The 15,537-nt window shown below is 41.1% G+C and overlaps 1 protein-coding gene across 5 annotated transcripts in view; it reads right to left on the bottom strand.

Annotated features, from left to right (window-relative positions):
• The window catches only part of neto1l (neuropilin (NRP) and tolloid (TLL)-like 1, like), a 222,257-nt gene extending 208,653 nt beyond the window's left edge, over nucleotides 1–13,604 (bottom strand). For 3 of the 5 annotated variants that reach the window (XM_043688454.1, XM_043688455.1, XM_043688456.1), the window contains exons 1-4: nucleotides 12,886–13,604; nucleotides 12,057–12,110; nucleotides 8,726–8,854; nucleotides 6,104–6,352 (exon numbers count right to left, since the gene is read on the bottom strand). In XM_043688454.1, coding sequence (XP_043544389.1) covers nucleotides 6,104–6,352; nucleotides 8,726–8,854; nucleotides 12,057–12,110; nucleotides 12,886–12,919 — 466 coding nt within the window. In that variant the 5' untranslated portion in view covers nucleotides 12,920–13,604. The remainder of the gene's footprint in view (nucleotides 1–6,103; nucleotides 6,353–8,725; nucleotides 8,855–12,056; nucleotides 12,111–12,885) is intronic. The other 2 variants (XR_006311425.1, XM_043688458.1) reach the window with 1 other exon arrangement.
• Between the last annotated feature and the right edge of the window lie 1,933 nt (nucleotides 13,605–15,537).

Below are 15,537 nucleotides of genomic sequence, written 5' to 3'. Positions count from 1 at the left end.
CCCACTGACCTATTGTACTCTATGCCACTCTCTCCCCACCCCCACCCTCCTCTAGCTTATCTCTCCACGCTTCAGACTCTCTGCCTTTATTCCTGAAGGGCTTTTGCCCGAAACGTCAATTTTGCCTGTCCTCGGATGCTGCCTGATTTGCTGTGCTTTTTCAGCACCACTGATCCAGAATCTGGTTTCCAGCATCTGCAGTCATTGTTTTTACCTACTGGTAGGACAGACACAGCAGAGGTGGCGGTGCAATTGGAGTCACACTTGGCACATAGGAAGACAGTTGTGGCTGTTAGAGGTCAGTCATCTCAGCTCTGGGATATCTCCGCAGACGTTCCTCAGGGTACTGTCCTCAGCCCAATTATCTTCAGGTGCATCATCAATGATTATCCCTCCATAATAAAGTCAGAAGTGGGATGTTTGTCAACGATTGTACAATGTTCAGCACCATTCACAACTCCTCAGATACTAAAGCAGTCCATGTTCAAATGCAACATGTCGTGGTGAATATCCAGCCTTAGGATGACAACTAGCAAATAACATTTGCACCACATAAATGTCAGGTAATCACCATCTCCACAAATACATTATCTAACTACAACCCTTTGACATTCAATGGTGTTACCATGATGGAATCTGTCACTGTCAGCATCCTGGAGATTACCATTGACCAGAAACTCAACTGGACTTGCCATATAAACGCAATGGCTATAAGTGCAGGTCAGAGGCTAGAAATACTGCAGTGAGTAACTCACATCTTGACTCCCCAAAGCCTGTTTCCATCAGAAAGCACAAGTCTGGAATGTGATGGAATACTCCCTGCTTGCCTCGGTCAGTGCAGCTCTAACAACACTCTTGAAATTATCCAGTTCAAAGCAGCCCACTTGACTGGCACCACATCCACAAGTATCCACTCCCTCCATTAGTAATGCTCAGTAGCAGCAGTGTATACCATCTACAAGCAATGCAGAAATTCACCAAATATTCTTTGATAGCACCTGCCAAACTGACGACCACTTCCATCTAGAACGACAAGGGCATCAGGTACATGGATACACCACAACTTGCAAGTTCCTCTCCAAGCCATTCACCATCCTGACCTGGAAATATATCACCATTCCTTCACTTTCACTGGGTTAAAATCCCTACCTAAGGGCATTGTAGATCTACTCACAGTACATGGACCGCTGTAGTTCAAGAAGGCAGCTCACCGCTTATCTTCTTAAGGGAAACTAATGATGGGTAATAAATGTTGGCCAGCCAGCAAAACTCATGTGACACAAGTGAATTCAAGAAAAACACTATCCTGTTCCTGTACAAACATTTCCAGGTGCAAAACAGTTTACAATTACATGAAAAATGAAGGAAGTGGGAAATGACATCGATTGACTACTGTACCTTGAAGAAACAAATTGATGTGTCTGAATAATTATGTAGATTTTGAACTATAAGTTTTAATATGCCTGACATTGGGTCTTTGTGTCTCAAACAAGCATAAATACTTTCATTACTACTTTCATGGTAAATTCGTGAGGTGTCACAAGCAACACACCAAAAGAGAAAAAACAATTTCAACATTTCTGAAGCCGATTTTTTTCACTGCCCAACAGGTGCAGTACATAATGCCCCCTTGGATTTCTCATATAGTGTGGTGCTAATCTTATTCAGGTCAAGCAGCAATGTTCGAAACAGACAAGAAGGATCACAAAATAATGATCTGGTCAACTTAAATTTCTTTAGTGCTCTCCTAACACTTGCAATAAAATAACACTGGCACAAATCAAAGACAACTTTTGGAATTCTCATCTTCCTTCTATTGGAAAGATGTTGTTAAACTTGAAAGGGTTCAGAAAAGAATTAAAAGGATGTTCCTGGTTTTGGAGGGCTTGAGCTACAGGGAGAAGCTGAATAACCTGGGGCTTTTTTCCCTGAAGCGTCAGAAGCTGAGGGGATCCCTAATAGATATTAATAAAATCATGAGAGACTGGGATAAGATGAATCAGCAAGGGAAGGGATGTCCAAAACTAGAATGCGTAGATTTAAGATGGGAGGGAAAAGAATTAGAGTCATAGAGATGTACAGCTCCAAAACAGACGCTTTGGTCCAACTCGTCCATGCTGACCAGATATCCTAACCCAATCTAGTCTCATTTACAGCACATGGCCCATATCCCTCCAAACCCTTTCTATTCATATACCCATCCAGATGCCTCTTAAATGCTGTAATTGTACCAGCCTCTACCACTTCTTCTGGCAGCTCATTCCACCCACACACCACCCTCTGTGTGAAAAAGTTGCCTCTTAGGTCCCTTTTATATCTTTCCGCTCTCACCCAAAACCTATGCCCTCTAGTTCTGGACTCCCCCACCTCAGGGAAAAGACTTTGTCTATTTATCCTATCCATGCCGCTCATTATTTTATAAACCTCTATAAGATCACCTCTCAGTCTCCGATGCTCCAGGGAAAACAGCCCCAGCCAATTCAATGTCTCCCTATAGCTCAAATCCTCCAACCATGGCAACATTCTCCTAAATGTTTTCTGAACAATTTCAAGTTTCACAACATCCTTCCGATAAGAAGGAAACCAGAATTGCACACAGTATTCCAAAAGTGGCCGAACCAATGTCCTGTACAGCCACAACATGACCTCCCAAGTTCTATACTCAATGCTCTGACCAAGAAACAAAAGCATACCATATGCTTTCTTCACTATCGTATCTACCTGAAACTCTACTTTCAAGGAACTATGAACATGCACTCCAAGATCTCCAGCAACTTCAGCAACACTCCCCAGGACTTTACCATGAAGTGTACAAGTCCTGCTAAGATTTGCTATTTCAAAAAGCAGCACCTTACATTTATCTAAATTAAACTCCATCTGCCACATCTCAACCCACTGGCCCATCTGATCAAGGTCCCGTTGTACTCTGAGGTAACCTTCTTCGCTGTCCACTACACCACCAATTTTGGTATTATCTGCAAACTTACTAACAATACCTCCTATGTTCACACGCAAATCATTTATGAATGATGAAAAGCAGTGGACCCAGCACCGATCCTTGTGGCATACCATCGATCACAGAATTCCAGTCTGAAAAGCAACCCTCCACCACCACTTAAAAGGCACCTAAGGGGCAACTTTTTCACACAGAGGGTGGTGCGTGTGTGGAATGAGTTACCATAAGAAGTGGTGATACTGGTACAATTACAAAATTTAGAAGGCATCTGGATAGGTACATGATTAGGAAGTGTTTAGATGGATATGGGTCAAATGCTAGCAAATGAGACTAGATTAATACAGGGAATCTGTACAGGTTGGACCGAAGGGTTTGTTTCCGTATTGTACTTTATAACTTTATGACTCTAACCAAACATCTGCCTGACTGATATATTGAGATATAACAGACTTAATGGAAGGCAGTATTAGGAATTTGAAGAATGTATCATTAAAAGCAATCAGGCAAAACAGATAAATGGAATAATGTAGGCAAAGCTCTTCCTTACTACGTAAAACCTGAGTGAGCATAAAACATATCGCTTCTAAATTTTATTTTAATTAAATATATCATGAAATTATCCACCAGAGTTCACGTCTAAATTTAAGCGTTAATGCTAAATTAATTTTAAATATAAAACTTAAATAAAAAGTGGATGTTGTAAAATGGACTGCAAATTTGCTTTCACAACATTTATATTATTGTACAGAGGCAAAATCTAACCCAAAGTGTTAAAATAAGGTAACAGCTTTGTCAAAATAAATCACAAATCATTCCCAAAGGATTATCTTAAGTGTTTGCACTTCTGCCATATTACAAACACACAATACATCATCATCTAGAAATTAAGTAAATTCAGGAATATATAAACGTTAAAACTCTAGCCAATATGTTGATCCACAAAAACATTATACTGCACACAAATATGGTTTGCTGTCAATCTACATTTTTGTTATTCAACTCCACAAAGAAGACACAATACACAAGTCATTAAAACCATACCCACTACATTCCCTGTCCACAAACCTCACTTTTTGTTCCACACTTTTTTGGTTATGTTCTTGGTCACATTAACTATATTAAATTCAACAATCCATGTAATTCCATTATGTCAACTGTCATAACAGAGTATCAGGCTCTGACCACTAGATGGCTCTGTGGAATGACTTTCTGAAATCTCCCAAACTCAATTACACTTTTTTTTAACATACTTATCCTCATCATTTTGAGCAGTGCTGCAGCTGACTTACATGCTGACATTGACCATCAAACCATAGAATGTAGGAGCAGAAGTAGGCCATTCAGTCCATTGAGTCTGCTCCACCAATCATTGAGATCATGGTTGATCTGACAATCCCCAATTCCACATTCCCAACTTTTCGCTGTAGACCTTGGATGCCCTTATTGACTTAAAATTTGCCTTTCTCAGTCTTGAACTTTCTTAACAACCCAGCCTCAACAGCTCTCTGCAACAAAGAACTTCATTGATTCACTACCCCTGAGAAAAGAAATTCCTCCTCATCTGTTTTAAATGTGTGACCCCTTATTCTGAGATTATGCCCTTTGGTCCTAAACTCTCTTGTGCATCTACCCTGTCATATTTTCTAAGAATCATCTATGTATCATTAACATTGCCTCACATTCTTCTATATTCTAATGATTTATTTATAAAACATACTTGGTATCAGTTTCATGAACTTTTAAGACCCAAAACTGTTCATAGCTTTCCAACCGTGATCTTGTGTAGTTTTATTTAAAAGTCTCCCTATTTTTAAACACTATTCCCATTGAAATAAAGGCCAGCAATTAATTTGCCTTCCCTATTACCCACTGAACATGGATACTATCTTTTTGTGATTCATGGACAAGGTCTGCTAAATTGACTGATGTAGCCTTCTTCAGGCTTTCTTCAGTTAAATAATACTCAGTTCCAATGTTCTTCCTGCCAACGTGCTTATATATCTCCATAGCTCCATAGACTCTTCCAAATTTTCTTATCAAAGTCATTAATATATATTGGATATAATTGTGGCCTCAGCACTAATCCCTGTGCCACTCTATTAGATACAAACTGCCATCCTAAAATTGTCCCCTTTATCTCAACTCTGTCTTCTACTTGTTAGCCAATCCTCTATTGAATATACTGCCTCCTATTAGAGCTCAGCCTAAAGCAGCTCAATATACACTTCCTGATGAAGGATTTTTGCCCAAACATCGATTTTTCTGCTCCTCAGATGCTGCCTGATCTGCTGTGCTTTTCCAGCACCACTCTGATCTAAACTCTGGTTTCCAGCATCTACAGTCCTCACTTTTGCCCAGCTCAACATACAGTCTTCTAGAAGTCAGACCAGATAGGTTACCTTTAACAATTCAATCTCCTCTCACTGACACCTGGAAGTAACAAAGCAAAACTTCTTGGTGTCTTTTATGGAACTATTCTACGTTACTGAGTACAATGAGACACCAGTGGAAGCTGCTGATACTAACCTAACCCAAATTGTTAGACCAGCCATAAGAAAACCACTTCTTAATAAGTAAGTTTTCTTCACAGAAAGTGAAGGATTTAATTGAAAATAGCTACATAACTGTTAAATAATGTAGTTTTTAAATGTTCTGACATGCCGGAGGTCTAATGTATTATCATCATTCAATACATTATGAAAATGCAAAGAAATAAAGATAAAGGAAAAACCCTTTCATATTATTAATCCCCCTGCATCCTCATCAAGGATTCAGTCCTGCGTGTAATCAAATCGATATATTTTTGGGATTTTCTACTGAGCAGGTATAGATACAGCTCTTCTACTCCAACATCAAAATTCCCTATCTGATACATTTGGGACAACATTACATTCGACATGTCTATTCTTTATCAGTCAGAAACATAACAGAATTTTTTAATTATGGACAGAAATGTATCCTTTTCTTTGTAACCAGTATTTACTCATAAATGATGCATTTGGCAATTTCCGATCACTATAACATTTAAAAGGTACTTAGTGCCAAACATTTTGTGCTCTCAAATATTTTGTGGACTCAAGCAGGAAAGAGTAATATCTACTTGTCTCTTGTCATGATTATTCCAATGCGATAATAAAAAACAATTACCTGGTATAAAGTTGTATCTTGCCAGAAATCCAATAGATTCGAGCTCACCATCAGCAACAAATTTAATCCATAAATATCTACCCGATGATGTTATAAAAGGTGGAATATTTTGACCACAGTAACGTCCAATCTCAGTAGAAAATCCAAAAGGTCCATCCCGCACCTCGATATGGTCAAATTTGCATTCCCAGGAAGGTTCAATGGAGTACTTTTCATCAAAGTAAAGTTCAATGCTTTGTCTTGGTGCAGCTAAATAATGAAGTCATACAATTAATTCCAAGATAATACATAAAATAAGAGTTGACATAATTAAGTTACAAATGTGTGGTGTACCAAAGGAAATGAGTGAGTTCAGATGATTCAAGACACGACGCCCAGACCTAATGCAGAGCAAACCATCTCAAGGCAATTGTAAACTTTCAGTACATAACAAATACTTATTTAAAATAATGGACACTAATATCATATAAATTAATGCATTTATGATTTGATGATTTTACATGTTTAACAAATTTGCATGTTTATCTCATGTTACATCAAACAGATTGTCTACTGTCAATATTAAATCCATAATATGGATGAAATCTGGGATATGTTATTACTTTATGCAGCGTATAAGATATGATTGAATAAAAGAAACATACATTTAATTACTTTTCAGACCAAAATAATCTTGGTAAAAAATAACTTCTTGCAATCATACAATATAGAACAGCACAGGAACGGGCCCTTCGGCCCACAATGTTGTGCCGAACATGGCGCCAAATTAAACTAAACCCTTCTGCCTGCTCTTGGTCCATATCCCTCCATTCCTTGCATGTTCATGTGTTTAGCTAAAAGAGCCTTAAATGCTCCTATGGTATCTGCCTCCTCCAACACCCTTGGCAGTGCATTCCACACTCCTACCAGTCTCCGCATTAAAAAGAAATTGCCCCTCACATCTCCTTTGAACTTCCTCCCCCTCACCTTAAATACATGCCATCGAGTATTAGACATTTCATCTCTGGGAAAAAGATTCTGACCTTCAATTCTATCTATGCATCTCATAATTTTATAGGCTTCTATCAAATCTCTCCTCAGTCTCCATCACTCCAGCGAAAAATAACCCAAATTTTTCTAGCCTCCCTGTATAGCTAATACCCTCTAATCCAGGTAGCATCCTGATAAACCTCTTCTGCACCCTCTCCAAAGCCTCCACATCCTTCTAATAATGTGGCGACCAGAACTGAATGAAATACTCTGAGTGTAGCTTAACCAAAGTCTTATGAAGTTGGAACATGACATCCTGATTCTTGTACTCAATTCCATGATTAATAAAGGTCTTTACCACCCTATCTACTTGAGCACTGTCAGGGAGCTATGGACTTGAACCCCAATATCCTTCTGCACATCAATGCTGTTCAGAGTTGTGCCATTAACTGTATGCTTTTCCTTAACATTTGATCTCCCTAAGTGCAGCACCTCACACTTAGCCGGATGAAACTCCATCTGCTATTTCTCCACCCATATCTGCAACTGATCTATATCCCACTGTATCCTTTGACAATCTATCCACAACTTCACCAAACTGTGTATCTTCCACAAATTTACTAGCCCATCCATCTGCACTTTCATCTAGGTCATTTACATGTATCACAAACAGCAGAAATTCCAGTACAGATCCCTGTGGCGCACCACTAGTCATGGATCTCCAGCCAGAAAAAACACCCTTCCACCACTACCCCCTGCCTTTTGTGGACAAGCCAAATCTGACTCCATGGATCTCATGCACCATAATCTTCTGGATTAGCCTATCATGAGGGACCTTGTCAAAAAATCCAGTCAACTTCTGAAAATCTCAGTAAGGACAGAACTGGTGGCTCAGTAGTGGACCAGTATTTCAGAACTCCAGGCTAATGCTGTGGTACATTAGCTCATGTCCCACCATACAATCTGTTGGATTTAAGTTCAATTGATACATCTGGAATATAAGGAGATAGTGAGGACTGCAGATGCTGGAGATCAGAGCTGAAAATGTGGTGCTAGAAAAGCACTTTTCCTGCTGCGCTTTTCCAGCACCACATTTTCACATCTAGAATATAAAGCTATTTTCAATAAATATCACTGAAACTATCACCGATTTTTGGAGAAGTTAATTTGGTTATAAAATGCCATTTAGGGAACAAACTCTGCCCTCCTTACTATGTCTAGCCAACGACTGACTCCAGACCTGCAGCAATTTGGTTGGCACGCAACTACCCTCTGAAGTTGCCTAGCAAAGTATCTCAATTCAAGATCGCTTAGGAATGAGCACGAAATACTGGTCTTGCCTCCATGTCCATATTCCCTTAAAGAAAGGAAGGAATTATTTTTGGAGGCATAGCGATTTATTTTATGATCTAATTTAAAATTGATCTGTTTGAAACATTTGAAAGGATTTACGTAAAAGAAAATAATACATAAATAATGCAAAAACATTTACTGACTAATGTCAGAAATTCAATTTTTTTAAAGGATTAAAGTTGCACTCACTGATGAAGTAACTAAATTTATGTTTTACAGTTCTTGTAAAAAATAACTAATAAAATTCATTTTATATAATCATTTTATTTTCACTACAAGTGACATATCTCTTGTTCATACCTTCAATGATATATATGCACTCTCTGTCAGGAGGGTACTTGTTTGGATAATTGGGAGATGTGAAGAAGCCACCATCTGGATTCTTGATCCAAGAGCCACATTGCACTGATTTTGAAGAGGTTGGTTTGTCTATAAACAAATCAGATTTGGTGTCAAACTAATACGTGGCAAAACCAATTTGCCTGAAACACCAAGAACCTTGCACATTTTGATTATTAGCAGAAGAGGAGGTTGGTCATTTATCTTTCAAGGTCAGGTGTAGGATAGTGTAGGTGGACAGCAAAGACTAACACAGTGTTAAGGTAATTTGTTTTAAAACAGCACCATGAATCTAGTGTGGAGGAGATCATAGACTGACCTGCAATGAAGTAGGAACTGACACGAAGAAAGGTAGAGCAAGAACAAACTTAATGTCTCCTACCGACATTTCAAAATACATATAACCCATTAATTATTTTTGAAGTGTAATCATTTGCTTTGAAAGTAGTTGCAACTCTTTCTTGTAAATTTAGATCTAATGAACAATAAATGAATCTAAGATTAGTTAAATCTACTGTAAAATTTTGATTGTATTACTAGCCTGAGAATCCAGAGATCATGACTGATAATCCAATGATATGTATTTAAACTATTACAGAAACTGATAAATTTATATTCAATTAATTAAATAAAATCTGTAATTAAAAAAAAGGAAACAGTAATGCTGACCTACTAGATTGTCATAACAGTTGACCTTGGTCATTAATGTCCTAAAAATCTGCAACTCTTACCTAGCCTGGTCTAAATTTGACTCCAGTAACAGTGATTGATCTTTAAATGCCCTCTGAAATGTCCTGGCAAGCCATTCAGTTGGTGGAAGTGCTCACCAGCATCTTCCTAACAGCAACTGAGAAAAGGCAACAATGCCAGCAATACCCATACCATACCAATACCCATACCATATGAATGAATTAAATAAATCAAGGAATCCTGTTAGGGTGGGATTCAAAGAGGGAGCAACATTGAGCAGACACTGTGAAAACTACTGAAGTAGTAAAACATTCAGACATGAAGTCATGGTGCTCCAGACATATGTGAATTAACAGTGAAGTGGCAGTCTTTTTTCTTGTAATCTGCACATTATTCATTCATAGTTAGCAATTCACTTTAAAATTCTTAAGGAAGACTCTTTAGCAGCTCATTTAGATGCTGAAGATCTTCCAAGGTGGCCAAGATGGAGTCTAGATTAGATTACATTACAGTGTGGAAACAGGCCCTTCGGCCCAACAAGTCCACACCAACCCGCCGAAGCGCAACCCACCCATACCCCTACATTTACCCCTTACCTAACACTACGGGCAATTTAGCATGGCCAATTCACCTGACCTGCACATCTTTGGACTGTGGGAGGAAACTGGAGCACCCGGAGGAAACGTACGCAGACTGGGTTCTAATGTTGAACTGTCCAGATTTAGCACATGATATTTGCACTCCTGCAAACTGTGGAAGAACCAAACTCCCAGAAACTTATTAATAGACAGAATATCATTTAAAATGTCTATTAGCACCCAATAAAGACAGTTTGGTGGCTATCATTTATCTTAATGCCATCACTTTATGAGGGACCTGCTATTTTGAATTAAGCATAGGGTAAATGTGGATTTAACGTGCTACTGAAATAGATATTTGCCAGTTCATCTTCACTTGCTCCTGGAGCTGTGTGGAAGGCCACTGAAACATATTGAAAAAACCTTCTTGGGCATTTGTCAAAATTTCAAATTTCTTGCAACATATTATATCTCAGAAATACACTAAGAACATCACCTAAAATAGAAAGTATATTGCTGCTAAGTCTTAGGAGACAATCCAAAGAAACCACTCAAAGAGAAAGACGATACTTAATAATGGAATTTTACGAAGGGTCTTATTTAGTGCAGCAACACTTAGAATCATAGAATCACAGAATCCCAACAGTGCAGAAAGACGCCATTTGGCTCATCAAGTCTGCACCGATTCCCTGAACAGCATCCCACCCAGAACCAACCCTCTACCCAATCCCTGTAACTCAACACTTAGCATGGCCAATCCACCTGCCCTGCACATCTTTGGACTGTGGGAGGAAACTAGAGCACTCGGCAGAAACCCATGAAGACACAGGGGTAATGTGGAAGCTCCATATGGACAGTCAAACCCAGGTCCTTGGTGATGTGTCCCAGCTGTCCTAACCACTGAGCCACCGTGCTGCCCAGTTGCCCCAGGAGAAACAGACAGGATGGCAAAGATGGTGCCATTTCTGTCTGCAGCGCATCCTCTCTGGACTTCTCTACCAAGACCATCCACAGCTACCTAATGAAGGAGCAGCGCTCCAAAAGCTAGTGCATCCAAATAAACGTGGTGTTGTGTGATTTTTAAATTTGTTCAACCCAGTCCAACACCGGCTCTTCCACAACAATGAAGACCATCTCTAATGTGCCACGTTAGAGATCCTATCTTGGACCTCAAGAGTCAAAATTTCCCTGTGCACCAGTCGGGAAACTCCACACCTTCAGTGGAAGAGAGCAGTTGGAGCCTACATATACTACTTTATGAAAATTGTTTAAACTAGCACGAGAGTACAAGACTGCAGGTTTCTGGTTCAGCATTCCCAGCCAATTCAAAATACAATCATCAGCAACTAGGATCAAAACTATGCACTGCATTCTGATTCTCAAATCAGTGTGTCTTTGGAGGAAAGAACTGACTTAGCATCCGCATTTAACATCTGGACAAAAATATCCCCATAACAGGCAATACCCCACTAGTACTGACAGCAATTGCATGTGGTTTGGTAGTGTCTAGGTGGCAATATTTCCCTTCATGCATTTTGTTCTTATGAGAATGAGCACTGATTTTGTTGCAATATTACTAGTAGAAAATGTTTATGCAATATAATTGGCAGATAATTACATTCGGGAATAATATTTTGGTTAATATCAATGCAAAAATTAATCAGAATTCAGACCAATGAACGAGTATAAAAATTGAGGTTCAAAGTAACATCCAGAAGAAATGTTATCATATAAAAAGACAATAGGTGGCCAGTTTTCCTCTCTTTCTTCCCTACCCCTAATAATTTCGATGTCTCCTCGCGCAGACAGTCAACTGCAATGTCTGCTTTATGCAGTAACTATGCTGGAGAAGGCGCTTTCAAAATGCTTTAGCCATTGCTACCTATGAGTCACTTCAACGTTCGACAGATCACTGCAGTAAACACTGAACAATAAGTGACATTATCTGCTGATTACAATCAGATAATTGGAATGGCAGGAAGAAAACATGACTATCAAAGGAAGGACACCATTATAAATATTACCTGATGTCTTTTTTGTTGACACACAGAGTCCTAGCAGGATGAGACTTGATACAACTGCGAGAGGGGAAAAAAACAAATTTATCACAGGGACTTTTTCGGCGTTTGCATTAATATGGTTAACTAGCTAGAAACAGCTATTAAGTGCAAGTAATTTCCAGAAAAATTGTACAATACAACTGACAGAAGTTGATGTACTTTTACTAATGCCTTTCTTAAACACACTTTTAATGGTCATTATGATTGTTAATTATGCAAATGGAGAATTGCACGTTACTATATCCAGCTTCTCAGAATCGTTTTCCAGTACGTATTTAAAACGCATACAAACCCGTTTATTTTTCCCCACATCTGCTTTTGCTGATAAGTCTAGTTGCAATCTAAGCACAAGTTAACAATAGCAATCTATTTTAAAACAAAGTTCGAACTCATAGCTTGCTCGGGAGCTGGCGAAGAGAAACAAAAAAAAGGTCCTCGCCAAACGCCGGGAGTTTCCAGGCAAATGGAATCGAAGCTACCTGGGCTTGAGGGGGTTATATTGATTCGGCGACGAGATAGTTTGGAAGTGACAGACAGCCAAAAGAAAAGCGCAAGTTAAATGTTCTCTGGGAAGGCAATTGGATTTCTCAGAGGCAACTGGTAAATCAAGGGACTGTCTTAAGTAATCCTTCTATCCCTCTCCTTTTCATCCCTCCCCCTCCCTCCAATATTGTTAGCTGCACCTGATCTATATTCAGTGCCCTGTTGGGTTTCTACACAGCCGCGCACAACCGAGGCGAATGTTCACAGTCAACAGGGTTTTCCCCACTCAAGTCGCATAGGCGGAACTTACCGTGGAACAATCCGTGCTGATACCCATGGACCATGTCTGATTCTAATGCAAGGGGCTCCAATCCAAACCAATTCCATTGAAGCAATGCGTGGCTGACAGGCTGACGGGAGATGGATGGGATGGGATGAGATGGTTGGATGGATTCAGGAAGAAAGCTGCTTCACACAAGCTCATCCACGTCCCCAGCTCCCGTCTGGAACGCTGTGTCTGAAGAGACATACATGTGTAGAGGTGTGTGTGTGTGTATTCAAAACTCAACCCAAACTAATCCCCAGCAGTTTCGCACAGGATTCCAGGTTGATTAGTATATCCCCATGATTCCCACACAAACGTTGCCACGATTCCCGGCGCCTTTTGATGCATTGAAGGGATTAATCGGTCCGTCATCAGTCCTCTGATCGCTCCACCTTCTCGATCTTCTGGGAGAAGCCGTATAAAAGCAGATTGACTCCCCTTTTTCCCCCAAAGCGTATTTAACACAAAATCCGTTCACGCTCACGCACACACACTGGGAGGATAAGATGCATTTGGAAATAACCGGGCGTCAATTACAGGATTTTGCACCAAACTGAAACGGGTCGTGTCTGCCCCCGGTACCTTCTTGCCACCGTTCTTTATCTGTCACAGACAGCTCACTCTGCTTCTGTCGAACGTGTTTTGCATTTGATTTCGACTCCTCTGACTCTCTCTCTCTCTCTCTGTGGCCTATCCAGGGGTCTCTCTCGCTCTCCAGTAAACGTGTCGCGGTCCCTGGAATAAAAGTTCATGCCAATCTCAATCCAGTGGCGCCGGGAGCTGGGCGAGTGGTCCGCATCACAGTCCAGGACTCCAGTTGGAAATTCAGGGCATCGCAAAAAAGGGGGGAATTACCAAGCTACCAGGACACCAGTGAAGTTGCTGCAGTCAATATATCTGCAGCCAAGGAACATGGCGGGAACCTCAACAACTGCAAAGGTTTTCTTTCCCTCTCTCTCCACCGCCCCCCCACCATCAATAAATGTATGATTCAGACGGACACTCGAGCATCCGTGTCTTCCAAACAGTAGCGCACTGGGCAACGGCTATCCCCGACACAATAGGGTTGTTTTCTTTAATTCTCCTCTCGCTTCCACCCACCCACCCCGCGATCCTATTAACTCAGCATCAAGTGGCAATCTGGGCCGTGCCAACTGCAAATGACACCTTCCAGTTACTCCTGCAGACTCCCGCAGCCGGGGCGAGAGGGTGATCCACAAGCTTTGATGCGAAAAAAGTGTATGCGTGGGACTGAAGGGGTAGGAGATAGAGAGACCCTCAGCTCTCCACCGCCACCCCCTCCCCCCCACCCCCACAGGACTAGTGAATCACCATCCAGGGTGCGCCACGCATTTACCAGCCAACACCACCTCCCCCATCCCCACCTAAAAACTGAACAAAACAACTTCTCAGGTTTGCTATCTGCGGAAGCCCGTTCGTGGGTGAAGAGTACTCTTTCTGTCTGTCTGAGGAACGCAGCCAGAGTTCGCGTCTAGACAGGTTTCTCTGCCCAGCGGAATGGACATGTATGAACTATACAGTGGAAGAGAAAACAGCTCAACTTGGCTTGTACTTGCGTGTATACATGTTTATTTACCAGATGCACACACGGGTACTTGCATCGTAAAGATATGTACATTGCATGGTATAACACACTATATATGGTGTAATGTAAGTGGGTATAGTACATATACTTGCTATTTATATTTTGCAGACATTTGCACAATAATTAGTTATTGCATGTAATACGTGTGTCCTGTCTTGTGGTGCAGAGTTTGAAGCGCTGTCCGGTCTCGAACTGCTGTTTCCTCCCAAACAGTTCATCTCTGCCTCCGCTGGCGGCCAGCCTTATTCACACTTCCACTGCGGTGAAAGCAACTCTATCCTGTATGGGGGGGTGGCGTGGGGTCAGGATCAAAGAGCAGCGAAATGATCTTCTCTAATCTCCCATCGGCCCAACTCCCAGCCGCCGTTTTTACTGAAGGTGGGCGGTAATGAGTTCGTGTTCCCAGCCGGAGGGTCAGGCAGAGAGCGCGAGTTTGCAACTCATCCTCTCCCCCGTACTGAGGGGCTGGCTCAGCGAGCTCAAATGGACCCGGAGCACCGGGAGGTCATTCACTCCGAAAATTCCCGAGTAGTCGCGCCCCCCCCCCCCCCCCCTCTCATTTTTCTTTGATGCAGTATTTGCGGATGGACTTATTAACCATTTTACAATTGGTCAGAGCAGATATTGTATACTCTCCTGGGGTCTTCTTGGCCTGGAAATGTGATGGAGGCAGGCTTGACTGAAGCATTCAAAAGGACATTGGATGACCATTTGGATTGAAATGCTGCGAAGGCTACATGGGGGAAAAGGCAAAAGAGGTTTGCTCGAGAAATAGAACTGGTCTGGAACTGCTGTTTAGATCTGCCTCCCAAATAGTTCATTCTCTGCCTCCCGCCGGCGGTGAACTTTATTCACACTTCCACTGCGGTGAAAGCAACCCTATCTTGTATGAAGTGGGGGGGGGGGTGGCGTAGGGTCATGTTCAAGGAACAGCGAAATGATCTTCTCTAATCCCCCTGCGGCCCATCTCCCAGCCGCCGCTTTCAGTAAAAGGCATGATGGGCCAAATTGACTCCTTTTTCATGGGAACA

This window comes from Chiloscyllium plagiosum, chromosome 4 (genome assembly GCF_004010195.1).
Source record: "Chiloscyllium plagiosum isolate BGI_BamShark_2017 chromosome 4, ASM401019v2, whole genome shotgun sequence".
NCBI classification, from domain to species: Eukaryota; Metazoa; Chordata; class Chondrichthyes; order Orectolobiformes; family Hemiscylliidae; genus Chiloscyllium; species Chiloscyllium plagiosum.
This window is presented reverse-complemented; position numbering and strand designations above follow the sequence as displayed.